This window comes from Rhodofomes roseus (assembly GCF_022264815.1).
Source record: "Rhodofomes roseus strain CIRM-BRFM 1785 chromosome Unknown C8Q71scaffold_13, whole genome shotgun sequence".
NCBI classification, from domain to species: domain Eukaryota; kingdom Fungi; phylum Basidiomycota; class Agaricomycetes; order Polyporales; family Fomitopsidaceae; genus Rhodofomes; species Rhodofomes roseus.
In genome coordinates this window covers 467,568-494,365 of record NW_025952969.1, presented here as the reverse complement: position 1 = coordinate 494,365, position 26,798 = coordinate 467,568, and the positions used below count along the sequence as shown (strand labels likewise).

The window sequence follows — 26,798 nt, the reverse complement described above, 5'->3', positions numbered from 1 at the left end:
GGAAACTCCACTCAAACTATGTGTTACGATAGGCAACCGAAGTCATTGCCCGTTTAGCTCAGTGGTAGAGCGCGCCACTCGTAGGATTCGCATAGATTCGTATGCCAACCTCGATGGTGAGGTCGGTTGTTCAATCCAGCCAATGGGCATTCTTTTTGCTGCGGTATGATCTCCAAGGTCAAGCTGAACGCGTAGGTGACGGTAGAACAGCAAGAAAGTCGGGAAAGGCCAGCAGGAGGTTTGATGTGGCTGGGTGGTAGTAGGCGCGCTCTAAATATCACGTGACATACTTAAGCGCGCGAGCGCGATCCGCGTCGCGCGAGTCCGCGACCACCGACTCGGACCGAGCGTTCTGCCCGGGACGCGTGCAAAGGCAGACTCTGGCCCTACCTTTTACTTGGGTACCCGAACATATCTATAGGGATGCCTCCAAAGCACGCCAAGCAGCGTCGCAGCACAACCTCGCAGTACAAAATCCCTGCTACCTTTGCTCACGATATCGAGAACGCAGAAGGATGGAACGCGATCGTCGAGTTTCTTTGCGGATACTTCGACCTCCCAGGTGCGCTGTATACCATCGCAACCGACGGATGCCTTGTTCGGAGTGCTCACAGACATTGACGTCCCATTGTCAGATCTGACCACGCGCAGCGGGCTGAAAAAGGCACACGCGCGCTTCAACGAGATTTCCAAGAAGCTCGATGCTGCCTATACGAAGGGCGCTGGCAATGAAAAAATCATGGGAGGCATTGTGGGTATCTGGGCCAAAATGTCCGCAGATGCGCTCCTACGGGACAAGCTCTTCAAAGCCGGTATGTTTCAGCGCCGCCCACCCCTTCTCTCGTACACCATGTCTAGTATCTTGGCGCGACGGGATGCTTAACCACCGCGTCAGGGTTGGTCTCAAAAATGATGCCCTTGCTCGATATGTCTCCCACAAGGCATATTGGCCTGCAGGCTCTGTGCAACGTTACACACCACGGCGGAGTCGCAGCGAGGCAGGACATTGCGAAACAAACTCCAGTCCTCCTGCGTATCATGGAAGAGTTTCCTGATGATGAAAAAGTCGCAGAACTGGCGATTGTAGTCATGAGCCATGCCATCGGCGCGGTCGTCGGCCAGGACGACAAGCCCGATCCCAAGCTCCTCGAGCTCATCGACATGCGTGCGGTCCTCAAGGCGACCATTGACAACTTCCGCAAGCCCAACGCTTCCGCATTCCTCATCAGTCACGGGCTGGGCCTCATGACGAATTCGACGCTGCACTGCTACAAGCAGTGCAAGGCGCTGCCACCACTGCTGTCCTTCCTCGTAGCCTGCATGCACAGCAACGAGATTACGATACGGTGTAATGCACTCGGAGGCATCATCCGCCTCAACTTTGTCGAGTCCGAGCGAGACATGCGGTTCTACGACCCACGCCAGTTGATGGAGGCCGTCCAGCGACGGTTCCCCGACGAGCTCACCGAGGTGATGATGGACTTTGGCTTCGAGCGCTGCGACATCACCGTCACGCTGCGCTCGAGCGGCGACTTCCAAAAGGCGATGCAGGCATGCATGCAAGATAGGGACTTGTACAAACTTGGGAAGAAGGTCGCGGAACTCATTGTGCGTACGGAGTTCTCCATCGTCAACGGGATGTACCAGGCCGTCAACGAGCGCACGGGCCAACTGGAGGTCATAGATGTTGGCCTGCCCTTCACGATGTGGGCGGATTGCTTGCCTCACTGCGCACGGGCCGTCAGGGCCAAGGGAGTTCAGAGCGACCTGGACGACGCGGATATCCTCGAGATCAAATGGTACATCACCAAGCAGCGCATCCCGGACGCGATCAAGGTGGCGAAAAAGGCTCTCGAACGCAACCCGCAGTTGGCCTATGCATACTATGCCATCGGACTGGGGGCGGACAGCGAGAACGGCTTGCGCGCGGTGAAAAAGGGCCTGAAGGCCACGCAGATCACGCCCTTCGTGCGGAACTACATGCTCTGGCGCGCGGTAGAACACGCTGGGAATTTGGGAGTGAACCGGTTGCAGGAGGCGACCGCCGGCGACCGAGACTACAACGAAGGGATGGCATTCTTGAAGTCTTCGTGCGAGGATGCGAAGAGGTTCATGGCGGAGGCGCCTCCGGACTCGAGGAACATGAGCACGGTCCTTGACTGGTATGTCATATGCTCGTTCGCCACGCGTGGTCCCGAGCTCAGCCCTGATCTGCGGGAGCTGGAGGTGCGTGAAGTACCCATCATCTTGCAACCGACGGTCTAATCTCGCGAACTCGCGCAGGATGCATTCAAGAAGGTCGCGCTCGCGGACAAGATGCAGACCTTCCTCGGCTTCCCGCCAAAGAATACGCAGGCCAGATTGACTCGCGAGCTCATCGTGAAGCAATGGCCCGTTGCGGTCAGGTCATGGGATAAGGTGATTGCGCGCGTTGACACGATGGACTTGAGCTCGCCGTCGGCGCACCGTCTGCCCACGCCCGCAAGAGCAGAAGACGACCTCGCGGCGTGGCTCGAGAACATAAGCGTTGATGATGCTCCGGAAGAGGATGGGCATTGTGCGCACCCCAAGATCATCCCCACTGCCGTGGAGCTCTACCGGTGCTCGTACTGCGGCAACCCGAGCGCTGTTCTGAAGAAGTGCGGTGGCTGCGGGAATACGAGGTATGTGGGCAGGGGCGCTGTCAAACTGATGGGAATCTGAACACTATTGCAGGTACTGCGATTCTGGATGTCAGAAGCAGCACTGGGCCGACCACAAGCGTACATGCAAAGGGTCTGCTTGATCAGGCGTGCCAGATAGTTCCTCATGTCCATTGTATCATTGTATTTGTACGTCCATCTTGCCCGTCGGCTGCTAGCCATGTATCGTTGTACGATTTTACCAACCGGACACTGTCGATACCTTGCAACTTCTGTGTGTACTAATATATCACTTGCGGACACCCTCCGTTCCGCTCCAATGAACCATCTCATCGTATCTCCTTCGCCATAAGGTAGGACGTTCGACCGTAACCGTAGGTACCAGTACTGACAGCTGGCCTTGCGGTAACACATCCAAGGGAACATTCGTTGTGGTATTGCCGGCGCAGCAAACCCGACACAAGGTAGAATACGGACAGACATAAATACAAAGCAGGGGCCGGAGGATAGTCAAAGGTCCAGCGTCGAATGCTGCATCAACCCCTGCGTCGCTTCGACGTGCTAGCGTCCAACGCGTCTGCCTTCCGTTCCTCGACTCGCTGCAAGAACTCCACCTTCTCGAGGTAGCCACCACCACGGCGGTTCGCCTCAAGCTCATCCTTGAGCCCAGGCTGACCGTCCATCTGCACATGGCCCCGCCAGTCCATCGCAGATTTATCCAGCGTAGTGAGCTTCTTTGCCTTCTGCGCACTAGGTAGTGGTGCGAGCGTCGTCTTCGGCTTCCGAGGCCCTGGCCGCTTAGCTGGTGGCTTGGATATGGTACTAGTCGACGGTGGTGTTGAACTGGACGCTGTAGGTTTCGGCGAGGGCCCCACCGTAGGAGTGGTGGTATCCTTGTCGTTCTCCCGTGCGGGGTGCCATCGCGGCCACTTCTTGGCTTCATCTGAGTGTTCGGGCACTTCTTTCACTTCCCTACGAGCGGCGCACTCGAACACATCAAACCGGACGACGAAACTAGGCAGTTAGCTGGAAGATGGGACTTACACAACGTCCTCGCCAGCAAATCGATACCGCTTTTCAATCTTCACCATGCGCGGTGGTGCGTCCGAGGCGGATGCCTTTGGCTGTGGCGTGGACAGAGAAGCCTGGAATTCTGCCCATGCAGCATCCCGCTTTCTGAGGATTGTTACTCAATAAGATGATGGATAAGATGTTGCTGCAACTTACTTCTTCTCCTCAAGCCTATCTTCCTCCAATGGGCTGCTCAAGCGTGCACGCTTCGGGTCCGGTTCATCGCCAGCTGATTGCGAGTCTGTAGGGCAGACGGTGAGGTACGGCTGGCTAAGGGAAGATATGCTTACCATTGTCTACTGGGGGTACATAGTCAGGATCATCCTCCGAGTCAGAAGAGGAATGCATAGCTGAAGTGGTGATAAGTTCAAGAAATGTCACGGTTTGGACTTGGTCGCAAAACGACGCAGTGGCTGGCGCCCGCCCCTACAGATAGACGCCTGCGACGCGTCGGGTCCACGTGACAGGCGCGTTAGTGAGTGCGCGATGTTTATTCCTATTTGTCTGTGGCTTAAACTCAACAAAACGGCGTGGCGGAAACTCAGAAACCTACCCCTTCCCGCCGTAACGTACTTTGTTGTCGAACCTTTAATTCAGCTCAGGAGAAGCATTCGCATGTCGTCAAACATACCTGTGAGTGTTCCTAAGCTTCTCGTCTTCAGTCGTCATACTGAAACGGTGTAGACACGGCGTGTAACGCGGGCGACCCGTTTGACCGTCCACAAGGATGAGAACGCGGTTAACCGTCCTGCACGCACTATCACCCGAGCGAAACCCCCATCGACCACTGCGAATGCTCCGGAGAACGCAAAGCCAGCAGGAATAGCGCGAGCCACCGCGTCGACCGCCGCGACCCGCGCGAAAGCAGCCGCGGCCGCTGCGTTGAAAGTGGACCCCGCGGCACAGAATAAGCGGAAACGGGAGGCACTTGGTGAGGTTCCCAAACCCTCTGAAAACAAAGCCGCCAAGCCTGTGAATGCGGGTCCTGGCTTGACTGCGCTGAAGGGCAAGGAGAAGGTCCTCCACCTGAAGGAAAAGTTCGAAGGTGTTGTTATCAAGAAGAGCACCACAACCACGACCACTACTGCTCGCGCGCCCCTACGCGTCGTTCATGGCTCTGCGACGACGGGTCCATCAACGACGGTTGCGCGACGGGCGCGAACGACCCCAGCTTTACAGTCGGCTGAGCAGCCACAACCTGTGCCTGTCTTGGAGGAGGTAAAGGAGGAGACGATAGAGGAAGTGGAGGAGGTGCCTGAGGATGATGCAATGGTCGTTGACCCCGTCCCAGCACCAAAACGATTTGTGGCCGCTCGTGCATCTGCGGCAGCAGCCCCCTCCGCCATCCCTTCGCGCACCCCACGTCGCTCCTTTGGCCGACCTGCTTTCAGGCAAGAACAGCTTGAGGAGGACGAAGAGGCGGAGCGTGCGTTCAAGAAGCGGAGGACATCTTCCGACTACCCTGACGAAGCGGCCGTCGCAGAGGTTGAAGGGGCCATCCTCTATGAAGATCCGCCGGAGGTAGATCCGAACGGCAACCAGTGGGTTGACCTCGACGCCGAGGATGCAGATGATCCGCTCATGGTGAGCGAGTACGTCGTGGAGATCTTCGACTACCTCAAGGAGGTCGAGCAAACTACGATGCCGAACCCGCGGTACATGGAAAACCAGAAGGATCTGGCGTGGAAGATGCGGGGCATCCTGACGGACTGGCTCATTCAGGTGCACTCGCGCTTCAAGCTGCTGCCCGAGACTCTGTTCCTGTGCGTAAACATCATCGACCGATTCCTATCCACTCGCGTCGTGTCCCTCGCGAAGCTGCAGCTGGTAGGGATCACGTGCATGTTTATCGCGGCGAAGGTGGAGGAGATTGTGGCGCCGAGCGCCACGAACTTCCTGTACTGTGCGCACTCGAGCTACAACGAGGCGGAGATCCTGCAGGCGGAGCGGTACGTGCTGAAGACGATCGACTGGAACCTGGGCTACCCGAACCCGATCCACTTCCTGCGGCGGGTGAGCAAGGCGGACGAGTACAACATCCAGGTGCGCACGATCGCGAAGTACCTGCTCGAGATCCAATGTCTCGAATGGCGGTTGATCGCTGCGCCGCCATCGCTGCTCGCTGCCGCCTCAATATGGTTGGCGCGTCTCATACTCGGCTTCGACTACTGGGTACGTGTGGCTCATGGGTGCACTCGGAGCGCATGTGGCTGATTGTTGTCCGCAGACGCCGAACTTGGCACACTACTCGTCTTACCCTGAGAGTGCGCTCTACCCGACGGCGAACCTGATGTTGAACTACGTGCTGAAGCCGGTGAGGCACGAGTCGTTTTTCAAGAAGTACGCGTCGAAGAAGTTTTTGAAGGTATGTTGTACTCGTACCTGTGCCGGTAGCCACTGAGTGACGAGATTTTGCGCAGGCGAGCGTGTTCGTGCGGACGTGGGCTATAGAGCGGTGGTCCGAGGGCACGGCGGTGTCATTGGTGGACGTGCTGCCGGAGCTGAAGGCGGCAATCCGACAGGCACACGCTGCGGAAGACGCGCAGGCGGCGGAAGACGCTGTGGCGCAGGCTGAGGCTGAGGCGATCGCGGCGGAAGAGGCGTTGGCGAAGGCAAGGGCGCAAGCCAGCGCAGGCGCGTACTGGACGAAGCAGTTCAACTTCGGCGCGCGCCGTTAGGCGTGCACATTCACTCATACACCCCGACTACCTGGATACCTCCTTCCTACACACCCGCACAGGCTAGCGCATCCCCTTCCTCCCTGCCCGCCGCATCTGTCCTGGACCCTGCATCGCACCGCACGTTTTGCATACCTCTTTATTGTTCTCTCTCTGGTCTGTTTCCCGCTTCTGTACTCTCACCGCACTGGTGTGTTCTGCACTCTCGTCATCGCCTGCGATGATCTGCCACATCATCCCTAGCCCTAGCTCGTCCCCATTCCCCCACCCGGCAATGCAATGTCCATAACTCTCCTGTTTGCTTTGTACTACAATGCCATCTTACGGCGAACGACTTAGATGCATAGGATCGGACGGATTCCGGACGTCGCATTCACCTGTAGCATCGAACCTATGGTACATGCACCATTATATGTCGCTCTCGGTAGGAATATAAAATGTATTCACTTATGCTCTGTCGTATGGTTGGTCTGAATCCCGTCGCGTGGATGGACAGTGACATTGTTACATAAACTGTTCTGGAGTCTGGACGATCGAGGAGATCGACTCGGGCAGCGAGCGCCTTGCTCGCCGACCGGCTATAGTCCCTTCACGCTTCCTCGACGTCCTCGCTGCTGCAGTCGTGTAAGTAAGACGGGTTGGCTGCATGCTGGTCTCTCGACATGCGGCGCGACGATTGACACGAATAAGCAGACGGCTGATCCCTGCGCAATCGATAACATCCCAAAAACGCGTCGAGTCACTTCCTAAAGGCGCTGTACCTCTTTGCTTTCGCTATCGACCTCTCTCGACGGGGACCATGGCTTCAGTCGAAAGCATTACTCAGTCTTTGACTGGCCTCTCAATCCAGCCTGTCGCAGTGGTGACACACGATGCGACGAACGCGACGAACTGGCGGGAGGCCTTGCAGGCTAGCTCGTCTGCCCCTCAATCCTTCGAAACTCTGAAGACAATGGTGTACAAGCCCAAGACCGCAAAAACCGCGACCCCAGTGCCCCTGGTCATCATCGCCCGTGAGAGCACGGAAGTCAACTCCACAGCGGTGGGCAAGAAGCTGAACTTGAAGGATGTGCGCGTCGCGTCTGAGGACCTGCTGAACGAGTTCTTCGCGCTCGACAAGAATTCTCGTACGTGCTACAGCTACTCTTACGCATCGTTCGATTGACCGCCGATGCACAGTATCTCCTCTCATCCTGACCGCGGAGACATACCCGAAGGTCACAACCGTCCTTGACGCCTCGATCGCTTCATCATCCTCCCTTTTCGCCGTCCGCGCCCGCTCCTCCACCACTACACTCTTCCTGACCGGAAAAGACATCCTTGCATATCTACGTACTCTACAGACCCAGGACGCGCCCCTGCAGGAGATCGACTTCCAAGCTCTGATGTCTGAAGGTCAGGCAGCGTCTACGACTCAGGCAGCGGCCGCCCCCGCCAAGAAGGAGAAGGAGGATGCGAAGATCGAGGGCGCTGTGCAGATTGCCATCGGTATCAAGAAGGAGGTTGACTTCGCGGGATGGTACACGAATGTCCTCATCAAGGCCGAGATGCTTGACTACTACAACGTGAGCGGATGTTACATCCTTCGCCCGTGGTCGTACAGCATCTGGGAGGTAATCCAAGGTGTGTAACAAGACTCTGGATGCGGGCAATGCATTGATCCGCTGGCTAGACTGGTTCAATGTACGGATACGTGAAATGGGTGTGCAGAATGCGTACTTCCCAATGTTCGTATCGGCAAAGGTACTTGAGCGGGAGAAGGACCACATCGAGGGCTTCTCCCCCGAAGTCGCTTGGGTCACTCGGGCGTGAGTCGCATAAATAATCGTTGTCAACCTATCTGACCGCGATGCAGGGGGCAGTCTGAGCTTGAGGAGCCCATCGCTGTGCGCCCAACATCAGAGACAGTCATGTACCCTTGTAAGTGCTCTGCGATGTCGGGCATTCGTAAAGCATTGTTCACGCCTGCACAGACTACGCAAAATGGATCAAGAGCCACCGTGATCTGCCTCTGAAGCTCAACCAGTGGAACAACGTTGTCCGATGGGAGTTCAAGAACCCTCGTGAGTGTGTGTGGCTCTTCTGTGTCGATGCGTCTAACGCGTTATCAGAGCCGTTCCTGCGTACACGAGAGTTCCTCTGGCAAGAGGGTCATACCGCATTCTTGACCAAGCAGGAGGCCGACAAGGAAGTGCACGAGATCTTGGACCTCTACCGCCAAGTCTACGAGGACCTTCTCGCGGTCCCTGTCATCAGGGGTGTCAAGTCAGAGAAGGAGAAGTTCGCAGGCGGTCTGTACACGACGACGGTGGAGGGCTTTATCCCGACGACCGGTCGTGGCGTTCAGGCGGGCACCTCGCACTGTCTTGGGCAGAACTTCTCGCGCCCGGAGATGTTCAACATCTTCGTCGAGGACCCGAATGATCCCACCGGTCAGGCGAAGGCATATGTCTGGCAGAACTCGTGGGGTTTGTCGACCCGCACTATCGGCGTGATGGTCATGATCCACGGTGATAACCAAGGCTTGGTCCTTCCGCCCCGCGTCGCGTCCATTCAGGTCGTCATTGTCCCATGCGGCATCACAGCGAAGACGACCGACGAGCAGAGAAAGGCGATCAGCGACAAGTGCGAGGAGCTCGCCAACGTGCTCAAGAAGGCCGGCGTGAAGGCGAAGGCGGACCTCCGTGAGGGCTACACGCCTGGCTTCAAGTTCAACGACTGGGAACAGAAGGTAGGTCGCTATCTCATAGCTCAATCCTAATATTCACCGCACGTGTATCGTAGGGTGTGCCGCTTCGTCTGGAGATCGGTCCTGCCGACCTCGTCAAGAACCAAACACTGGGCGTCCGTCGCGACACTGGTGTCAAGGCCCCGATCCCCCTCGCAGATGTCACGTCCGCCGTGCCGAATCTACTTGAGACTATACAATCCGATATGTTCAAGCGTGCGCAAGACACGTACTTCTCGCGCCTCAAGCAGGTGACGCGCTGGGAAGACGTTGTTCCTACACTCGACGAAAAGTGTGTCGTCGTCATGCCATGGTGCGAGGAGGAGGCATGCGAAGACGACATCAAGGAACGCAGTGCTCGGTCGTAAGTATCTCGTGCATGCAACATGTGGCTATTGCTTACCGTACTATCGTTAGTGCCGAGCCACAGGATGAGCGGGCTCCGTCAGCGGGTGCGAAGTCGCTGTGCATTCCCTTCGACCAGTCGCGCTGGCCGCCTATCGAGCCTGGCAAGACAGAATGCGCTGCGTGTGGCAAAGACGCGAAGCGTTGGACCATGTTTGGTCGTTCTTACTGAAGGCACGGGGCGGTAGTGATTTGAATGTAGTATAGACCGACCACTTATATAATCAGAAGCTGTTCTAAACACAAGCGAATCGGGAGAGACGAAGCCCAGATACTCAGATTCCTAGTAAAAACGTTGTGCGGAAAGGTCAAAGCAGGCTAAATGACTATTGGAGCATTGTGCAAGAATACCCCCATCTCTGGAGACTCGGTCCCATCGCCATCGTTGGCTACAATTCGAGTCGAGTACATAAGTATGTGAGACTGAAAGGGTAAAAATCGGAAGGGACTGTCATATAGAGTGTTGGGGTAAAACGATTACTCCCTGGCGGGGAGTCGAACCCCGCTTTCGCGCGCGCGCTTGGAATGACAGGCGCGTGTACTAACCGATATACTACCAGGGATTATATAATTAGCTAAAATTATAATCATATAAGGGTAAAGCGTGCATCCACCATGCGTGTAGGCTCCGAAGCGCGTGCTGTGTTTCCGTTGCTCGCCACGAAGTCTCTGCTTGTGGTCGCTCTGCTGCTCATTTGGAACATAGTGGAGGGACATGAGGACGTCGCTCCAATACGGCCCAATAGCATGGAAGACTTGGGCTAAACACTCATCGAAGCAGACAGTATGGCGGTACTTCTCGGGCGCAACCGCCTGTTCGTCTGGTGGCAAGGCCTCGCTCAGCAGTGACACCACCTCGTATACGGACACCTTGTTTTTACCAAAATTCAAGCTCGGACAACATATGGTTCCATCCACGTACGCAAGGTTACAGGACCGGACTTGTGATGCGTTATACCGGCAGCAGGTATGTATCCAGATACAAGCGAGAATGGTCTTGAACATATCCAGGTTAGTGGAAACAAGCCGACAACCCGCTTTTCGTCCTGCATGATGGTCCACCGTATGCAAACGGCGACTTACACTTAGGTGCGTATCCTCTGTGAGACTCTTTTGGGATGCATCGTCACATGTGTCAGGTCATGCGCTCAACAAGATCCTAAAGGACATCATCAACCGGTATCATGTGTTGTTGGGACATCGCGTACAGTGCGTGTCGTCTACTTTACAAAAAATCCTTTGGATGAGCTTCTGTTTCCCCATATGACTGTCACAAACAGGCAGAAGCAAAGCTGCGGTACAACCAGAAACGGTCTATGCGGACAGAATCACATCCAGTAGTACCATCGCGACTTCGGCTGACTATTATGTCTCAGTTACATCCCGGGATGGGACTGTCATGGGCTACCGATCGAGAACAAAGTGCTGCAGAAACTGAAAGTGAGTGACTTGCAAACATGCGAGGTCTCGTACTGACCCGTCGCAGAAAAGCGCGGAGGAATTGACCCCACAGGCTATACGAGCAGAAGCGGAGCGATTTGCCAAAAAAGAAGTTGCCGCGCAGCGAGACCAGTTTCGTCAATTTGGCATTATGGCAGATTGGTCGCCGGAGTCGACGTATCGTACAATGGGTGGGTCACTCGATGCTGAATGGCCGCGTCCGCCGTCTCATGTAGGTTCAGATCACGACTACGAGATGCGGCAATTAAACATATTCAAGACCATGGTTGAGAAAGGTCAGTTGCACGTCATTCATTCATGTTACATCGTTGCTGAGTTGGTGCCAGGGCTCATTTACAGGCAACTGCGACCGGTGTACTATTCGCCATCCTCACGTACGGCGCTGGCAGAAGGCGAACTGACTTACAACGAGAAGCACCACTCGCACGCAGCCTACGTCGCCTTCGAGTTAGACCCGGATAGCCCGAACATGAGCCCTACCCTGAAAGCCCTCGTCAATGGTCAACGCAAGGCGCGTCTTCTGGTCTGGACAACGACGGCATGGACGCTGACAGCGAACATGGTGCGTGCCCGTGAGCTGTAGTGTTTGGGATCAGATATAAGACTTATTTTGCTCGCTAGGGCATAGCCGTCAATCCGGATATGATGTACAAGGCCGTAGCCACGAGTGACGACCCCATTGCTCCCGTAGACATTTACGCCGTCGATCGCGAAACAGCATTGGTGAAGAGCCTGGGGATGACGTACCCGAACATCCCTGTGGCTGAGTTTCCAGGTGAAAATTGGTGTCCAGAAGGCAAAATTTGATGCTCATGTCTGCTACAGGGTCACATCTTGTCGGGGCTACCTACCGTCCATTGTTTGCCTCACTCAATGAAGCTGATCCTGTCAAGTCGTTACCCGTCATTCCTTCCTCGCACGTTACCCCAGACGCCGGAACAGGTCTCGTACACTATGCCCCGGCACATGGTGACGAGGACTACAATGACTTCCGCTCACTTGGTCTACTGTCGTCGGCGGCGGACACTTCGACATCAGGTCTACTGTGCCACGTGGACGTGACTGGCTGCTTCAGCGAGAATATCGCGGACGTCGTGGGGTCTAAGGCTGCAAAGGAACTGATCGGGAAGGAAGTCCTGACCAGTGGTAGCATGGCAATCGTGGACCTGCTAACGGAAGTTGGTGCTCTGCGGAAGCTGCAACGAATTAAGCATAGCTACCCGTATGACTGGAGAACGGACCAACCCATTATCATCATGTACGTGCTCAGCGAGACTCAGGGCACCTTGCGGACATAAACGCTGATGCCCCGTACTCGTTCAGTGCAACGTCGCAGTGGTTCGCCAACACCGATCAGATTAAGGATGATGCGCTCGCAGCCATAGAGGGCATCTCATCCCATCCCGCAGGCTGTACGTCGTGTGCCTTGCTAACCTTGCCACACCGCTGATATGTTCTTTGTAGCACATAATCGATTGGCAATAGACGTCCGCCAACGCTCAGAATGGTGCATTTCGCGGCAGCGTGCGTGGGGCGTACCTATACTCTCCTTACATCACATACCATCAGGCCGCGCGGTGCTCGACGGAGAGAGCCTCAAGCATATCCTCAACATCCTCCAGGAGAAACGCACCAGCTACTGGTGGGAAGGCCCCGTAGCCGAGTTCGTCCCACCCTCGCTGCGTGACGGTATGGACGACAAGCAGCTGGAAGAGACCTGGCATAAAGGTACGGACACAATGGACGTCTGGTTCGACAGCGGCTCTTCGTGGTCGATGCTGGAAGGTTTGTACGCGGACGGGACGGTCTCTGTCACTGGCAGGCGATCTGGCGCAGATGTTTGCTTAGAGGGAAGAGATCAGCACCGCGGATGGTTCCAGAGCCAGCTGCTCACCGCCGTTGCGACTGCCCCAGATGCAGAGGGGAAGCAACAGGCCCCTTACTCTACCCTCATCACGCACGGCATGACTATCGATAAGCGCGGGAAGAAGATGAGCAAGTCGCTGGGGAACGTCATCAACCCTATGGACATCATCCACGACGGCGCGGAGAAAGGCAAACTCGAGTTTGGCCCGGAAGTGCTCCGACTCTGGGCTGCCAACGTCAAGTTCACCGAAGATATGCCAATCCACCTTGCAGTGCTGCAACAATGCCGTTCAATGTACATGAAGACACGGAATACAATGCGCTTCATCCTCGGCTTGATGGAGGATCCGCCTTCCTCTGAGAAGCTCGAACGCGATCGTCTGGGGCTGGTGAGGATTGCGTAATGCAACTCTCGTAGAGGCTCACGCAGTTCCCAAGCTTGAACGATACATTATGCACGAACTATGGAAATTCGAGGATACTGCTTTGAAGAGCTACGCAAGCTACGATTTCGCTAGAGGTATGCCGTCTACCGGAGCGCGATTGTGTCACTGAACCCCCTATAGTGGTCAGCTCCGTTTCAGATTTTCTCATCACCAAGTTGTCGCCTATCTATATAGACGTAAGGAGGGACAGTCTCTACGCAAATGCAAGGGACAGTCCGGAACGCCGTACAGCAATTGCGGTACTGGCCCAGGTGCTCGACACGATGACCAACGTTGTGGCACCCATTTTGCCTTATCTCGCCGAGGAGGTTCATGAGATCTTCTGTCCTGATGGTGCCTCCTTCTTCAGCAAGAATTGGACACCTCTGGTGTGCACTATGAACAGTCGATCGACTATCCATTGTCTCACGTCCGTATGACAGAGTGCGCATTGGAATGATCCCGAGGTCGACTTGCAGATGGGACAACTTTTGCACGTGCGCGCGCAAGTTCTGTCTGTCCTAGAGGAGGCTAGGGAGGCGAAGTATGAGTGTTGTACATCATTATCTCACGCATGACTCATGGTCGTTCTTGTAGACACTTGCGCAGGTCCCCAGAAGCAGACGTCTACCTGACGCTCCCGAATGATGTATCGTCCGAGACTCGTGATGTCATTGACTTGATTCAGAGCCAAGGTGAGCGTTCAGTGGTGGACAATTTCTTGCAACTCATCAGATATGTGCAGTTAAAATGCTTGGAGAAATATGCGTTGTGTCCAACCTATCATTGGATACACAGCCATCTCATCAGCCAGCCTGGCAGTACGTGAGAACGCGAGAACTACCAGGTTAGTAAGGTCCTGAATGTTGATGGGCGTTCACTGACATAGCCGCAGGCGGTGGAGAATTGGGCATCACCATCCGCCCATCTTCCCTGCATAAATGTCCTCGCTGCTGGCTGCATACTAGCGAGGAAGACGGCATATTGTGCCGTAGATGCTCAACAGTCGTTTCGCGTTGAATTCCAAGTCTGGATAGCATATCTGTCGTCATTCACATGGTGTCGTAGCGCTTGTCGTTCTTTTATGGTCGGCAACGGAGACTAGGTGTCGTAATGTAAGCTCCTATTAACTGGCTCCACTCCCTTTGTGACGGGACCTCCGAGAATAGGACGAGACTAGCGAGGTAGGTCGCGGTTTCCACGGTCTACAGCCCTCACTATGCCTGAGACTTGACAAGTTGGAGTGCTGCTCATAAGCTCATGCATATTGCTTAGCATTAACGGCGCCGGTAGGATTAGCGATTTAAGTGAGTTGTGATCCTTTTGTTGCCTGTCATCTGCTGAAGATTATATAGAGTATGATGGTATGCGTCAGTCTGTCCGAATAGATCAGACGTGTTTCGGGAAGTCCCAACAGGGTCCCGCTAAAATTCTTCTGCCTTGCAAACAGCATGTTGCATCTCCACCATTGCAGTGTGAGTATGAGATGAGAGTTGTCCAGCCACAACGAGACCACACTGGTGAGGACGGATTCAGATTTTGCTACGTGCGTTGTCTGAACCGAACAGAGGTATTTGCCGAGTTTATGTCTATTGCCACGCCACTTACAGGAGGGGGTGCTATACAGCGATGTCATGTCTCTTCGCGCCAACACCCACGCGCTGCTCTACCCTGCGTTCTGCTAACCTCTGAGTCTTAGTCGCAATGTGTCCCGCCGTTAACCGAGATAGTTTGGCCTCCACAGATGAATCGGGCTAACTTCATGCCTGATGTCTTGCATAAAGTGCGATGCCGGTGATGAAGTACGACTCCGGCTTGGCAAGGTACGAGACAACGCTGGCAATGACTTCATGGTCTGCCATCGGCATGTTCGTAGGCATATTCAATCGCTGCGAACGTCCCGGTGAGTCTAGATACGACTGAGCCTGCGACACGTTCTCACCTTCTTTGTCGTCGTGCCCCGAGGCAGTCCGAGACGCTCATCCTCGCGTGCGTCCTCATCGTTGTTGACTCAGTGGATACTTGTGAGTCCCAGGTCGAGGACTGCGTTTCATTGTCTACTCACCGATGTTCATGCGGATTGCGCCGGGGGCATAGGCGTTGACAGTAATCTTGTGCGCGGCCAGTTCCAACGCTGCATTGACAGACAGTCAGATGGCGCCTTCATGCGGAATCATGAAGCACTAGCAGCTGCTGCCTCACCTGCGCATTGCGTTAGGCCTCGCACGGCAGACTTGGAGGCGGCGTAGGCTGACAGGCTCGGTATGCCTTCGGGTCGGTCGTACAGGCTACCAGTCAGCCTGGTGTCGGTCTCGATTTGACTGGCTTCCTCTCAACCTGTGTCCCAGCTTGGGAGCACGCACCTGTCGCAAGCAGATTCATTGTGAGCTCGCCTATACAGAGTTGACATGTCTAATCACCGATGATTCTGCCCCCACGACCTTGTTCGACCATCTGCTTCGCCGCGTGCTTGTAGCACAGCATGACTCCCCGGGCGTTGATCGATCCCACTCTTTCACCTCAACTAAAGGAGGCCCATCAGTGATAGTCCATGCCTCAAGGTCCTACACTCACGATCCAACAGGGAGCGAAACCCTGTGATCCCAGCGTTCGCGATCATCTGCGGGCGGCGTCAATTTACCAATGTTATCCGGAACCAATGAATACGACCTACCACATCCAATCCTCCGAGCTGCTCCACAACAGCGGCGACCATCGCTTGAACATTCTCTTCGCTGGACACGTCTCCGGTCACAGCTATGGCTTGACTGCCTGTAGACGATCGTATCTCCAAGGCGACTGCTTCCAATTGAGCGAGCTTGTTGGGGAGGTCGTTCACGGCCACGATCAGACCTTCGTTGGCCAAGCGTGAGGCGATGCAACGTCCTATCCCTTATCCCTTGAGCGGCACCAGTGACTAGGGCGACTCGCTTCGGATTTACAAAGGACCACAATGTCGTGGGGTTGTTGCAGCGACTGGAGTCTCCTGGGATGAGTGTCGGCGTGGCTTTATAGAACACAGATTGACAGATCAGTAAAACAGTGAGTCTGTCCACTTCACCAAATGGCGCGATGATACAAGCCTACCACCCGCTCCTCAGCCTCCCTGGGAGAGGAATTCACCCACCTCACGCAATTCTAGCATTCCCGGTAACTTAGCTCAGATAGACTCAAGCTATTGGAGCCTACGATTGAGTCCACTTTCCTGTAGGAGTAGGAGGCGATCATAGGAATCTCAGTCTCATTCAAGCTCAAGCTCACGCCGGCAATCACATACCAGTTGTATAAAGTTAACCCTCGAGTTTGTTAGACCGAGACACTTTCACATTGCCAGCATACCTGATGGGCAGCATTCATTCAGTCGTAAGTGCTTCTTGTGTCTTATGGTCGGCAACGGAGGCCAGCATTCAAATATTCTTTACCCGCTGGTGGTCGAGGTTTTAGGCGGTCTTGTTGTCTGTTTGGCACCTCTGACACTGAGGCTACTTGTCTGTGCACGTCGGACTAACACATGATCTCCCATCACAATGGGGGTTTTGGAACGCGTCTACGTGACCACAGGGCTTCGCTAGAAACTACGTAACGAATACGAGTATAGCTTTGCGATACTTATCATGCTCGATTGGTGTTACGATCCGAGTGATTTTACAACACTTGCATGTATTCTAGGGCACTCTTGAAGAACCTCTCCCATCTACCGCCGTTCATGGTTCTAAGTCTCTCCCACCCATCTTCGGGGCCTGCGTTTCTGAACCAGACGAAGGCAGCCGCAAGAACAAAGTCAGCGTACCCTGGTCCTTCGGCCGTCCCGAACAGCCATCGATCTCCGTGCTCAATCGTTTCCACAATGGTAGACAGCTCTTCGAGCCCTCCCTCCAGCTGCTGCCATCTCTCCGCCTCGTTCTTTGAGTTGTACATATCATCCAAGTCGATACCTGGAGTGACGGGTCCCTCAATCACAGTCCCGACCAACTGCGCGATTCATGGACATACCGAATATTCCCTTCCTCGAGCCGACATAGTACTCCACATCACGGCCTTGCGGCAGTATCTTCATCGTATTTGGGACGACAATAAACGCCATTGGTATCGCGACCAACTGCCCGATCTTGGCAACATACGACAGTTGAGTTTCTCTACCATGAGGATAGATTGATGGCTCTGGATATGTATCCTCGAGGTAGTCCGCGATAGCGGTTGAGTCGGATATGATGACTGGCGAATCAGTCATGGCATCAACAATTGCCGGTAGAGTGTACAGTGGTTCTGTCGTGCGTGTCGGTGGCGCGCCTACTTCGGTAAGCACCTCGGTGATGTCAGGGTATGCCACCCATTCCGTAACATAGGGTAGTCTCTTGAAGTTCAGCACAAATCTAGGAGCAAAGCACTTTATCAAGGATATGTCACAGAATCCAGAGACATGGCTCGCTCACCTTGTTCTCCAAACATGAGGTGACCATGCTTGTGGAGTCAACGTCGAGCGTATGTCAAACAGTTTGATGGCCTTTTCGCTTGACATATCCGCTCACCAAGATGAGACGCCTGTGAGGGACACCAATCCGCGTCGAACGCAAGATCATACCGTTGAGCTTTATCTATGTGAGAAGTCCGGCGACACCGTGAAACAGCACTAGTCGGGACGCCGGCCGCACTCCTACATTACCGTTTGACAGAAGTGATGCGCCCATTCCTTACGGGAACACAGGTGATTCCCCGCATCAGCATCCATAGAGCTCTATGGAGAGGGTAACCCAGAAGACGCCCTTCTTTGCTTTAGCTATCATACGCAGTGCTTCTCTTGGACGACATCAGGCGCTCGTATGCTCCGGGAACCACTGAGAAAACATGAGTAACCGTGCCGCGGCACCCTGGTAGAGGATATCACCTTGCTGAGGAATTGAGCAGACTCTTTCGGATACCTCTTCTGCGTGGCATAATCGACGTATGTGACACCGAAACGAGCCTCGTACCCGTCCGCCCTGCAACACCCGATCTCTATCAGTCGACCTACGACCCATAGAGGAGCGTACTCCTTACCATTCGAAATTATCGAGCAGGCCTGCAGGCATACAACCATAAGATGCAGAAGGGCTACAGCGCTCGTGAGACTTACTCCAGCCGAAGTACCCTTTGACAGGGACACCGTCTTCTGTCACTGCTTGAAGCATCGCATTCGCGTACCCTTCGAAGTACTCAATGCGATCTTTATCGCGAAGCGCTTCAGAGATGGTCATTTTATGCTCGTCCTTCACAGCAAATCCGTTCTCCGTCACACTGGGACCGAAAGGCCGTTTCAGAAGGTGTTGAGGTGATAAATCCGCGAACATACTAAATCGGCTTTTGATACGTCTGCGCGTATAACGAAATTATGGGAGTGAACACGCGGCTAGACCAACGGACCGAAGACTACCATACCTTCCAGAGGTAGTTGAGTAGCTGTGGAGGCGCATGCGTCAATTTATCAGCCGCATCTGACGTTGCAAATGAAGGACTTACAGATCGAAACCCGGGGGGATCTTGGATGATCGGTCAGCATCAACAACGCCGAGATGACGGAGGCTCTTACAGGTCTGTAGCCAAGTGCAATGCGCTGAGTGAGATAAGATTCGGCGTCTCAGAAATGTGCGACACTGACCACGCATATGTTCTTCGCACCTACGGTCCCTAGCTGGGTTCCATCCGGGCGTGTGTGACCAACAGTGATGTAGCCATTTGTTTCGTCGGTCCCACCCTCCTCTGTGGTGATTCCATGGTGTCTGTCAGACGCATCGCCTGTTTGAGGGAAACATCACTTACGGACGAGCTGCGAGGTATACGTGTTCAGGCCGAAGAAGTCGGATGAGCCTTTGACGACGGCTAGTTCCTCCTCTGTGAACTCAGGAAGGCGATCGTCAATTATCTTCTTCACTCGTTCGGGATAGTACCCTTTATAGATGGGATCCTGGCGGCACAGGTTGGATCAAGATATCAGCCAAGTGATTAGAGGCGACTGGTGCCTACCGCAAATCTGCCTGAATGACCGCGAGCTATGAGTAAACAGTGGGCGGGCCTGAGGGTTATGGCAATATACCGAGTTTGAAATCAATCCCTTTCTTGGCAGCTTCGATGTCTGCATTACCAATTGATACGATTTGTTGCGTGTAATTCATAGCATATACGCACTCTCCGGAGAGTCATCATATGGTATCTGCCAGTGGCAGTCCAGTGTAATGCCGATTTGGCCGCCTTGGACGGGTTTGTACTGTTCACGATATAGCTTCACAGCATACGCGTGCGCCAGTATTGCATTGTGGGCCACACTTCAGTAGAAGTCAGAGGCCCCGCGGAGTGGCAGAGGATGATGACGCGAAGCTCACATCCACGGTTCCGTGTTACTCTCGTGTCCAGGTGCGAAGACGCCCTTCTGATATCCAAGGCAAGATATGACCCACGGTTCGTTGTGCGTTATCCTGCGATGTGAGGAGGGTCAGATAGATGAGACGTCGTACTAGTAGTCAAGCGTTGGACCACATACCAGTTCTTCACGAGATGACCAAAGGAATCGAAACAAAGCTGACAGACCGGATCGTAGATACCGAGTAGATAGCTTGTATTAGTTCGCACCACGACGCACCTTCGCATAGTTGACGTAGTCCTTGACAATCTCCTCCTTGTCCAACCAGCCACCGTACCGGTCGTGCAGTCCCTGCGGCAAATCCCAATGGTAGAGTGTCTAGCGCGCGCTATCAGCCGCACCCTCCCGACGGTCATTCGACATACTGACCACATAAGGCGTGATACCGTTCCTCAACAGCTCTTCGAGGAGCGACCGATAGAATGCGATGCCCTCCGGGTTGACGGGGTCGTCCCTTCCGCCCAACGGGATCATCCTTGACCAGGAGATCGAGAACCTGTAGGCCTTGACGTTGTACGACTTCAGGAGCGCGACATCCTCCTTGTAGAGGCGGACCGAGTCGGTCGCTACTTCGCCGCTGGAGCCGTCGCGGATCTTGCCCGGAAGCTTACAAAACGTGTCCCAGATGGACGGTCCGCGACCACCTAAGGAGGCTGAGCCCTCGATCTGGTAGCTCGCTAGAGACGGATGCACGACGTGAGCCTGCTGACTTTGAAAGTAAATGCGTACCCGTTGCGAAGCCCCAATCGAAGTCCGACGGAAATTGTGCCATGGAGTTTATTCAGTCGAGCGGGAGGCGAGGAGAGTGGTGACTACGTCCCAGACACCGTCTTATAACTCACCGCAGCAGCTGCATGCCAACGTCAAGTATAGTCGCGAGACATGAGCGGACACGGGGTATGGTCATACAAGTGTTGTTCCCGAGCTTTTGCCGAGAGCGGAAAAGCGGGTGACCCGTACTATCCCGCAGCAGGAGGCTTTCATACTTCGAGAGGGTCGAAGTTTAATTGACGATGCACATTGAATTTCGCCTTTCGTCAGATGGTTATGCAGCTCTGAGACAATTGCACTCTATCGATACAAAAAGTAGTTCATGCTGCAGATCCACGGACGATCAGTCAGTCATATTCCAAAACGGAACGTTCAGAGGCGCGTACCTTAGTCTACAACTGCCGTTTGCTCTTGTACAGACTTTCAATTTGTGTGTACTTTCCACACCTTCACCAATCCGTCGTCACCTGCTGTAGCGAACACATCTTCGTACCCATCTCTTGGGCACCACACGACGCTGTTGACATCGGCAACATCGTGTGCGGAGGGTAGACGCGCGATCACCTTGTCCGAGAGTGTGCTCTTTCCACCGCTCTCACCGGGTGTTGTAATCTGTTACCATACCGTCAGAGTACCCCATAGCAAGCCAGTTTGCCCACATACACTGAGTTCCCGGACGAGAATAAGTCCATCGCCGCCCGTGCTCGCTAGCCAGCCGAGCGACCCTTCGCTTGTAGCCTTTCCCTTCCCCCAGCTGACGGAGTAAATGCTGCGCTCATGGCCCTCCAGCACCTCCACGCACTCCCACTGGTGCTCCTGCACGCGCTCCCAGATGCGCACTGTGAAGTCGTCCGAGCCTGACGCGAGGAACCTGCCGTCGGGCGAAAAGGCGAGCGACCACACGGTCGACTGGTGCCCGGCGAGCGTCGCGAAGCAGTACCAGTCCTCCGAAGGGTCGTCTAGATAGAGCTTGATGGTGTCGTCGTACGACGCGGATGCGAGGACCTGCGCTGGTGGGGCGCGCCTGGTGAGCGGGGGCACGTGCGGAGGGCGGGGAGAGGTCGATGACTGACCTCCTCTGTGGGGTGCCAGGCGACGCACTTGACGTCTTGGGAGTGTTCCATGAGGACGCCCATGCACTCGAAGTCGTAGTCCGGGTGCACTTCACGAGCCAATGCGTCAGTCAATCAGGATCACACTGCACAGGAGAATTGGGGCACCTTCCCAGACCCATACTGTCTTGTCCCTGCTACAGCTCGCCAGAAGATTTCCTCCCGCCGAATATGCAACGGTCTTGCACTCCGTCTCATGGCCCTCCAAGAGACTCATGCATTCCCACTCTCCGTTCCCTCCCGTGAGATCTTCGGCGTCATCTTCGTCTTCCTGCGCCCAGATACCGATGTTCGAGTCGAAGGACGCCGTAGCGAGCGTTTTCCCCGATGGTGACCAAGCGATCGACCGTACTGTCTTTGCATGCCCGGTCGGGATGGTCGTACTGTGCGAGAACACTGGCTTGCTTTCCCCTTCGCCTTCTGTAGACGAAGTCGAGTGATAGTGATACATCCGCACCGTCTTGTCCGCTGAGCATGATGCTAGTATTGGTCGCTTAGGATTCCACGCGACATGCCAGGCGCGATCATCATGACCTGCACGGCGCCCTCAGTATCTGCAGCACGGATTTTGCGGTGGATGTACGAGACCTTCTAGCTGCGCGACGAGCTGAATATCCGCAGGGGATTCGTTTTCTGTCATTGATAGTATTTGAAGCCGAAGTCGGTGGGCAGCGTTGACTCGGACTCTGGCCTCGACAGCAAGCGGACGGCGGTCGATCCTAAACGTCACGTGCCGACATCTTGCAGCGTTAAGATTCCATCTGTACTGTACGCCGAGCGCTGTTGCCAGTGCCAAGCCGTTGCTTCTCGCCGCCGATGTGGCCATGGTGGCAAGGAATCAAAATTACACAATGCATAGCTCTTTACCGGTAAATTGAACTTATTGCAGTCGATTTCCAGCCTGCAAGTCAAGAGAAGACAGCAGGATTGTTCCCAGTCACTGCCACTACGGTGACGAGTCGACTGTCAATGCAGCATGGAACGCGCCACGGCCTCATCTACAGATGTCCGAGTTGGCCGATCTGCTGGAGCGTACGGTACGTATGGTGCATGTAGACCATACGGTACCGTGCCTTACCTGTCAATCATCTCGCCGAGGTCCGCGAAAGGGCCTCACGCGGGATTCGTAATTTCACATCTGACTTTGGATGGTGCCTGTATTATGTGCGATGAGATCGAGTTAGCGTTGTGTGGTAACGGTAGATACGGCAGAGGATAGCTTGCTACAGGGTACTTCTAACAGATAGTTCGGGGCTATAAGTTAGTTATCACAATACAGTATTTAGTGGTGACATGTCCTCGACGCGAGGCGATATAAAGACACAATACACATACAGCCATGTCCGCTGGGAAGTGTAGGTCCATTTGGAACTGCCGATCACGGAGGTCCCGGGCTCAGATTCGCTCGTACATGCAGATGTACGCTTTCGCCTTCAGCACTTCCTCAATCGTCGTCAACCGCACAACAGTGTCGCTGATATACGCCCACTGCCTCGGCGGAGATTGCTGATGTTTCGCGCCGTGTCCATGTTCAGTGCCGGACGCAGATGCCGCCCCAGGCGTCGGCGGCTCTGCAGGAGGCGTACTCGGGGGGCTGGTTGCGAAATGCGAGGGCGGCAGCGCGGTGTAGGCGATGTAGTGGCCACCGAGCTGGGAGCATACGTACGTCAGCGACGATGCCTCCCAAAAGCAGCGAACCCAAATTCTGATACGCACCATGTTCCCGATGTGGACGACCACGGCATAGAGGCGGTACATGCACCGGCGCTGCTCCTTGTCCGTATGTCTGACCTTGACCTTCCCGTCCTCGTCCAATCCGTAGTCTTCTCTGCGCGGCGCGAGATACGGCCCGATGTCGAGGAACTCCGGGAAGGAGACGTACTCGTCCACTTTCTTCACACCGCTGGCGCCGGAGAACGACACGCTGTACGTTTTCGACGTCTGCTGGAACCGTTTGAGATGGACGACAAGGATGGGTGGCGCGTCCGCGATGAGGTAGCGCTTGTACATCCGCCGCAAGATCACCTGCTTCGACTTGGAGATCTTGGGCGACGTCGGCCCAGCCTGCGCATGTTCCGGGGGCCCCGTACCGGGGGGTCTGGCAGTTGGCAAATCATCTGTCGACGCGCGCGGAGACTGGGCGGGCGAGACGGAGATGGATGGCGCGGAGGTCGCATCTGAGTACGCGGACGTGCTCGCGGAGACGTCAGTGTCAGACTCATAGCTGCTGGCCGACGTATCGCTCTCGGCATCGAACGCGTCCGGCGTCTTCGAGCGACGTCTGCCCCTCGGCGTGAGCAGATCATCGTCTGACGGGGAGGCACCCGGGAGTTTGGCTGGAGGTCTGCGGGGCGTGCCGCCCCCTTCTGATGCTACATCTTCCGTAGAGGGCGCGGAACGCGACGGCGACGACTCCGGTGCAGTCGTCGAGATCGACGGAATAGGCAGACCACCGTACGTGATGGGCTTCGTACGGCCGACGAGCCCCGTCGCGTGCAGCCTCTCCAGCCTGTCCCCATCGCTCGTAGCGCGGGACAGACCTGTAGACACGGTCGTCGGCGCAGATACCACGGACGTGTTATCAGACAGCCCATCCGAGAATGAGGTAACACTCTGCGTACTGTGGAGCGCGGATGTTGACGCAGGCGATACACGACCGTCGCCCGACAGGTCTGGTGAGGAAGGGAACGTCTCAACGGACGCGGACGCAGTGTCTTTCTGAGCTATCACAGAATCGAAGTCGTCGCGCTTGTCCGACGAACCGCTGTTACCACTGTCCTCGTTCTCGTCTTCACCGTCGCTTGCGGCTTCGTCGTCGTCGTCGTCCTTCGTGACGCTGGGTCTCTTGGGCTTGTACAAGCCATGCGCGATCTTCCAACAGCGATGGCAGCCGACCATGTTTTCGCCGTCAAGGATCTCAACAGCCGTGAACATCCGGAGGCACTCCTCAATTCCAGGGAGGTGTCCCATCTTTGTCAATACTGCATGTGCAGCGGCAGTGTGCGTCTGCCCATTCGCGATAGCCTGCTGAAGCGCCGCGAAGGGGTTGTTAGACGCGACGTGCACGTCAGCTAATAGCTGCCGCAGATATGCTTGCTCCTCCCGTGACGGCTTTGGGGGACGCATGCTCTTCTTGCGCTTGGCCTTCAGCCCGGTAAGACGCCGAATGTTGTGCGCGCGTGGATTTGAGGACGCAGCCGTGATTGGCGGATTAGAGAGAGGCGATGGCGTAGGGGACGCGGAGCCGAGACGCATCCTCGCAGTGTCGGACTGATCCCCGGCATCCGAGCCACTGTCGTACGCACTGCCCAGGCTGGCTACGGACGTGCGCACGACCTCCGTTTCTGGAACGCGCGCTGGTGTCCTATCGGCTTCCCGATCCTTGTCCTTGTCTTTCTCTTTGTCCTTGTGCCGGACCTTCCGGCCACGCTCGACAGATCGACTGGGGCTACCCGGGTCCAGCGCCTTCATGCCCATCCGCACCGACACACTCAGCCGCCTGCCGAGCCGGCCCCACGGGTCGGCCTTGTCCTTCTTGCCCTCCTCACCCTTCAGGTCGGACTCCTGCTCGTCCTTCTCGTCGCTCGCCTCTGCACCCGCCTCCGTGTCGTCGACAGCAGCGGACGGCGGAGACCCACCTATGGGCACCATATCCTTCACCTCGTCCAGCGCCTCCTCGTGTGCCACCTCCTCGCGTCCAGCATCCTCGCCCGTCGTGTGCTCGAAGCTCCTCCGCCGGGGCCCCTCGTTCGTTGGCGGCTCCTCCTCTTCGTGCGTGGGCGTCTCGATGCTGCGCCGAAGGCGGTCGGTCGGTGGGACCGACGATGAGCGTGGGCCCGGCTGCCGGAACGGACCCCTCAGCTTTCGTGCGAACTGCTTGAAGCGGTCACGCTTCCGGTCCTTGGAGTAGTCCTCCGGCTTGATGCTCAGGCTGAGGTCGTTGAACTCCTCGTATGTTAGCGAGACCTTCTTGCACTTCTCGCAGACGAGGATACTGGCGAGGTGGCCGCCGAAGAGCATGTCCACGAAGGATTGCAGTTTCTCCTCACCGGCGTCTGTCAAGGAGGCTGGTGGCAAGGTACGCTTGCGGCGAGGACGCCTGCGAGAGTCCTTCAGCGGAGGAGGTTGCCTCTTCTTGATGACCTGCGGCTAGTTATGGCCATACCGTGTAAAAACGGGAGTGTGTCCACTCACGTCTAGCTCCTCCATACGCATCGCATCTAGCATATGTCTGAGGAATTCATGCGCGTCCTGTTGCCGGAAGTCCATATACTGGTCGTACTTCTTCCCGATGGTGAAGAGCACTTCCCTACATATGTAACAGTCAGTCTCCATTGGACATTGATCCTGTGTACGCACTTTGGGCTCATAGTCTGCCGCGTACGACTCTCCTGGATATCCCACGCTTTCCTCATAACGTCGATGAATACGTCTCCCAGCGGCATATCCTCCACCCACGGCTGGTCGTCCTCGCCTCCCAGGCCATGCCCGTTCGTCAGTTGCGGTGACCGCTTTGCTACGATCGAGGAACCGAACGTGTTCTGTACAGCTGGCGGAGGTGCCTGGAACTTGACGAGGGTGTGTAGAAGCTCCGTTGCCAGTAACTGGTGCCGGAGATGTTTCAGCGGTCGATGTTCCATACGGAATGACACAACATGGGTGGCTAGCGGCGATCGTACTCACCCCTTGTAGAGTCGAGTTCATAAAACATGTGTTCCCATGATTGATGAAACCTGGCGGTAGCCTCGCGTCCTTCTCCTGCTCCTCCCTCTGCTTCCGCGCCCGGTATAGATCTTGCGCGGTCGGTTGGTGCTTCTTCTTCATCATCTTGGTGGATGCAGACAACGAAGTATTGAAGAGTAAAGATATCGGCTGGGTGCTGCCAGAGTCCGAGAGCCGGAGAACGTCGTCGAGATGGTATAGGAAAAGGTTGCTGGCTAAGCCTAAGGCCCGAGCAAGCTAAGCCGCTGGCGCCGGCTGCCAGGAGAAGATGCTCGAAGCGGCCCTTAATCGAAAGCGGGTCCCTGATGGGTCACTTGCAGGCTGATCAGCCAATTCGTGCTTTTATCGACCTCCGCTGCGGCGACGCTGGCGACAGTGAGGAAGCAAAGTAAGGCGATGACTGGAATGCAACTGCGCTCGCAGGTCGCTCAGGATATTCGGGCCCCGGGGAATGCACGGGGCACCTTTGGGGCACCTGCCAGGCCGCAGAAGCGCTGCTTTAATGAACTCACGTGGTGCTAAG

At 55.6% G+C, this 26,798-nt stretch overlaps 10 protein-coding genes and 2 non-coding genes across 12 annotated transcripts; 5 read left to right on the top strand and 7 right to left on the bottom strand.

Moving 5' to 3' along the window:
* The first annotated feature begins 47 nt into the window (after positions 1-47).
* On the top strand, positions 48-149 carry C8Q71DRAFT_t97. Its single transcript has one exon. It is a non-coding gene; the product is annotated as a tRNA-Thr (tRNA).
* Positions 150-339: 190 nt separating this feature from the next.
* Positions 340-3,039, top strand: C8Q71DRAFT_764909 (uncharacterized protein). The gene is made up of 5 exons (XM_047924093.1): positions 340-562; positions 636-812; positions 896-2,226; positions 2,284-2,663; positions 2,716-3,039. Exons 1-5 carry the CDS (start codon positions 424-426, stop codon positions 2,783-2,785), a joined length of 2,097 nt encoding a protein of 698 aa, XP_047777700.1. The 5' UTR covers positions 340-423; the 3' UTR covers positions 2,786-3,039.
* C8Q71DRAFT_764907 (bucentaur or craniofacial development-domain-containing protein) lies at positions 3,040-4,108 on the bottom strand. Its single transcript, XM_047924092.1, has 4 exons — positions 4,004-4,108; positions 3,870-3,954; positions 3,687-3,818; positions 3,040-3,614 (listed from the first exon to the last, which is right to left on the bottom strand). The coding sequence occupies exons 1-4, from the start codon at positions 4,059-4,061 to the stop codon at positions 3,179-3,181; spliced, it is 711 nt and encodes a 236-aa protein (XP_047777699.1). The 5' UTR covers positions 4,062-4,108; the 3' UTR covers positions 3,040-3,178.
* A 120-nt stretch (positions 4,109-4,228) lies between these two features.
* On the top strand, positions 4,229-6,849 carry C8Q71DRAFT_764904 (cyclin-like protein). The gene is made up of 4 exons (XM_047924091.1): positions 4,229-4,346; positions 4,398-5,885; positions 5,941-6,078; positions 6,134-6,849. Exons 1-4 carry the CDS (start codon positions 4,329-4,331, stop codon positions 6,389-6,391), a joined length of 1,902 nt encoding a protein of 633 aa, XP_047777698.1. The 5' UTR covers positions 4,229-4,328; the 3' UTR covers positions 6,392-6,849.
* Positions 6,850-6,965: 116 nt separating this feature from the next.
* On the top strand, positions 6,966-9,770 carry C8Q71DRAFT_764901 (prolyl-tRNA synthetase). The gene is made up of 8 exons (XM_047924090.1): positions 6,966-7,518; positions 7,571-8,014; positions 8,064-8,199; positions 8,247-8,311; positions 8,365-8,454; positions 8,503-9,122; positions 9,176-9,483; positions 9,537-9,770. The coding sequence occupies exons 1-8, from the start codon at positions 7,038-7,040 to the stop codon at positions 9,694-9,696; spliced, it is 2,304 nt and encodes a 767-aa protein (XP_047777697.1). The 5' UTR covers positions 6,966-7,037; the 3' UTR covers positions 9,697-9,770.
* Positions 9,771-10,004: 234 nt separating this feature from the next.
* Positions 10,005-10,087, bottom strand: C8Q71DRAFT_t87. Its single transcript has one exon. It is a non-coding gene; the product is annotated as a tRNA-Asp (tRNA).
* A 76-nt stretch (positions 10,088-10,163) lies between these two features.
* Positions 10,164-14,380, top strand: C8Q71DRAFT_764895 (isoleucyl-tRNA synthetase). Its single transcript, XM_047924089.1, has 17 exons — positions 10,164-10,491; positions 10,541-10,613; positions 10,664-10,733; positions 10,901-10,964; positions 11,011-11,155; positions 11,207-11,260; positions 11,312-11,547; positions 11,607-11,760; positions 11,811-12,243; positions 12,309-12,397; positions 12,450-13,240; positions 13,290-13,371; positions 13,418-13,665; positions 13,720-13,820; positions 13,874-13,971; positions 14,022-14,123; positions 14,172-14,380. The coding sequence occupies exons 1-17, from the start codon at positions 10,240-10,242 to the stop codon at positions 14,294-14,296; spliced, it is 3,117 nt and encodes a 1,038-aa protein (XP_047777696.1). The 5' UTR covers positions 10,164-10,239; the 3' UTR covers positions 14,297-14,380.
* Positions 14,381-14,971: 591 nt separating this feature from the next.
* C8Q71DRAFT_823077 (uncharacterized protein) lies at positions 14,972-16,421 on the bottom strand (the record flags this gene model as incomplete). The annotated part of the gene is made up of 8 exons (XM_047926231.1): positions 14,972-15,012; positions 15,069-15,165; positions 15,382-15,410; positions 15,479-15,544; positions 15,697-15,795; positions 15,851-15,896; positions 15,951-16,162; positions 16,400-16,421. 8 exons carry the CDS (start codon positions 16,419-16,421, stop codon positions 14,972-14,974), a joined length of 612 nt encoding a protein of 203 aa, XP_047777695.1.
* A 388-nt stretch (positions 16,422-16,809) lies between these two features.
* On the bottom strand, positions 16,810-17,902 carry C8Q71DRAFT_837041 (uncharacterized protein). Its single transcript, XM_047926459.1, has 3 exons — positions 17,710-17,902; positions 17,270-17,649; positions 16,810-17,211 (listed from the first exon to the last, which is right to left on the bottom strand). The coding sequence occupies exons 1-3, from the start codon at positions 17,793-17,795 to the stop codon at positions 16,922-16,924; spliced, it is 756 nt and encodes a 251-aa protein (XP_047777694.1). The 5' UTR covers positions 17,796-17,902; the 3' UTR covers positions 16,810-16,921.
* C8Q71DRAFT_823076 (glycoside hydrolase superfamily) lies at positions 17,897-20,611 on the bottom strand. The gene is made up of 17 exons (XM_047926230.1): positions 20,400-20,611; positions 20,040-20,347; positions 19,890-19,988; positions 19,791-19,828; positions 19,633-19,725; positions 19,439-19,575; positions 19,347-19,385; positions 19,277-19,287; positions 19,073-19,217; positions 18,908-19,012; positions 18,773-18,792; positions 18,692-18,712; positions 18,606-18,625; positions 18,390-18,550; positions 18,314-18,335; positions 18,162-18,255; positions 17,897-18,111 (listed from the first exon to the last, which is right to left on the bottom strand). Exons 1-17 carry the CDS (start codon positions 20,440-20,442, stop codon positions 18,085-18,087), a joined length of 1,383 nt encoding a protein of 460 aa, XP_047777693.1. The 5' UTR covers positions 20,443-20,611; the 3' UTR covers positions 17,897-18,084.
* A 56-nt stretch (positions 20,612-20,667) lies between these two features.
* Positions 20,668-22,253, bottom strand: C8Q71DRAFT_764885 (WD40 repeat-like protein). The gene is made up of 6 exons (XM_047924088.1): positions 22,142-22,253; positions 21,662-22,087; positions 21,515-21,603; positions 21,105-21,446; positions 20,828-21,053; positions 20,668-20,766 (listed from the first exon to the last, which is right to left on the bottom strand). Exons 1-5 carry the CDS (start codon positions 22,191-22,193, stop codon positions 20,865-20,867), a joined length of 1,098 nt encoding a protein of 365 aa, XP_047777692.1. The 5' UTR covers positions 22,194-22,253; the 3' UTR covers positions 20,668-20,766; positions 20,828-20,864.
* A 451-nt stretch (positions 22,254-22,704) lies between these two features.
* Positions 22,705-26,798, bottom strand: C8Q71DRAFT_811807 (uncharacterized protein). The gene is made up of 5 exons (XM_047926064.1): positions 26,237-26,798; positions 25,913-26,157; positions 25,748-25,862; positions 23,270-25,696; positions 22,705-23,203 (listed from the first exon to the last, which is right to left on the bottom strand). The coding sequence occupies exons 1-5, from the start codon at positions 26,378-26,380 to the stop codon at positions 22,949-22,951; spliced, it is 3,186 nt and encodes a 1,061-aa protein (XP_047777691.1). The 5' UTR covers positions 26,381-26,798; the 3' UTR covers positions 22,705-22,948.

Excerpts from the sequence above, each read along its gene's own strand:
- C8Q71DRAFT_764907 (XM_047924092.1), bottom strand. The coding sequence starts at position 4,061 with ATGCATTCCTCTTCTGACTCGGAGGATGATCCTGACTATGTACCCCCA. Across the intron at positions 3,955-4,003 it reads TGTACCCCCAGTAGACAATG|ACTCGCAATCAGCTGGCGAT; the intron begins GTAAGCATATCT and ends TCTGCCCTACAG. Across the intron at positions 3,615-3,686 it reads TTTGCTGGCGAGGACGTTGT|GGAAGTGAAAGAAGTGCCCG; the intron begins GTAAGTCCCATC and ends CGCCGCTCGTAG.
- C8Q71DRAFT_811807 (XM_047926064.1), bottom strand. The coding sequence starts at position 26,380 with ATGATGAAGAAGAAGCACCAACCGACCGCGCAAGATCTATACCGGGCG. Across the intron at positions 26,158-26,236 it reads TGAACTCGACTCTACAAGGG|TTACTGGCAACGGAGCTTCT; the intron begins GTGAGTACGATC and ends CTCCGGCACCAG. Across the intron at positions 25,697-25,747 it reads TGCGTATGGAGGAGCTAGAC|GTCATCAAGAAGAGGCAACC; the intron begins GTGAGTGGACAC and ends AACTAGCCGCAG.
- C8Q71DRAFT_823076 (XM_047926230.1), bottom strand. The coding sequence starts at position 20,442 with ATGGCACAATTTCCGTCGGACTTCGATTGGGGCTTCGCAACGG. Across the intron at positions 18,793-18,907 it reads GAAGAACATATGCGTGGTCA|ATCCCCCCGGGTTTCGATCT; the intron begins GTGTCGCACATT and ends CGATCATCCAAG. Across the intron at positions 18,551-18,605 it reads ACGTATCAAAAGCCGATTTA|TGTGACGGAGAACGGATTTG; the intron begins GTATGTTCGCGG and ends TTTCGGTCCCAG.
- C8Q71DRAFT_764885 (XM_047924088.1), bottom strand. The coding sequence starts at position 22,193 with ATGACAGAAAACGAATCCCCTGCGGATATTCAGCTCGTCGCGCAGCTA. Across the intron at positions 22,088-22,141 it reads GCTCGTCGCGCAGCTAGAAG|GTCATGATGATCGCGCCTGG; the intron begins GTCTCGTACATC and ends GGCGCCGTGCAG. Across the intron at positions 21,447-21,514 it reads CCTGGCACCCCACAGAGGAG|GTCCTCGCATCCGCGTCGTA; the intron begins GTCAGTCATCGA and ends CCACCAGCGCAG.
- C8Q71DRAFT_837041 (XM_047926459.1), bottom strand. The coding sequence starts at position 17,795 with ATGTCAAGCGAAAAGGCCATCAAACTGTTTGACATACGCTCGACGTTG. Across the intron at positions 17,650-17,709 it reads CCTCATGTTTGGAGAACAAG|ATTTGTGCTGAACTTCAAGA; the intron begins GTGAGCGAGCCA and ends CTTTGCTCCTAG. Across the intron at positions 17,212-17,269 it reads CTCGAGGAAGGGAATATTCG|GTATCGACTTGGATGATATG; the intron begins GTATGTCCATGA and ends CCGTCACTCCAG.
- C8Q71DRAFT_764895 (XM_047924089.1), top strand. The coding sequence starts at position 10,240 with ATGAGGACGTCGCTCCAATACGGCCCAATAGCATGGAAGACTTGGGCT. Across the intron at positions 10,614-10,663 it reads AAACGGCGACTTACACTTAG|GTCATGCGCTCAACAAGATC; the intron begins GTGCGTATCCTC and ends CACATGTGTCAG. Across the intron at positions 13,372-13,417 it reads AAGCTACGATTTCGCTAGAG|TGGTCAGCTCCGTTTCAGAT; the intron begins GTATGCCGTCTA and ends AACCCCCTATAG.
- C8Q71DRAFT_764901 (XM_047924090.1), top strand. The coding sequence starts at position 7,038 with ATGCTGGTCTCTCGACATGCGGCGCGACGATTGACACGAATAAGCAGA. Across the intron at positions 8,200-8,246 it reads GTCGCTTGGGTCACTCGGGC|GGGGCAGTCTGAGCTTGAGG; the intron begins GTGAGTCGCATA and ends ACCGCGATGCAG. Across the intron at positions 8,455-8,502 it reads ATGGGAGTTCAAGAACCCTC|AGCCGTTCCTGCGTACACGA; the intron begins GTGAGTGTGTGT and ends ACGCGTTATCAG.
- C8Q71DRAFT_764904 (XM_047924091.1), top strand. Across the intron at positions 5,886-5,940 it reads TACTCGGCTTCGACTACTGG|ACGCCGAACTTGGCACACTA; the intron begins GTACGTGTGGCT and ends TGTTGTCCGCAG. Across the intron at positions 6,079-6,133 it reads CGTCGAAGAAGTTTTTGAAG|GCGAGCGTGTTCGTGCGGAC; the intron begins GTATGTTGTACT and ends GATTTTGCGCAG.
- C8Q71DRAFT_764909 (XM_047924093.1), top strand. The coding sequence starts at position 424 with ATGCCTCCAAAGCACGCCAAGCAGCGTCGCAGCACAACCTCGCAGTAC. Across the intron at positions 563-635 it reads CGGATACTTCGACCTCCCAG|ATCTGACCACGCGCAGCGGG; the intron begins GTGCGCTGTATA and ends TCCCATTGTCAG. Across the intron at positions 2,227-2,283 it reads CTGATCTGCGGGAGCTGGAG|GATGCATTCAAGAAGGTCGC; the intron begins GTGCGTGAAGTA and ends GAACTCGCGCAG.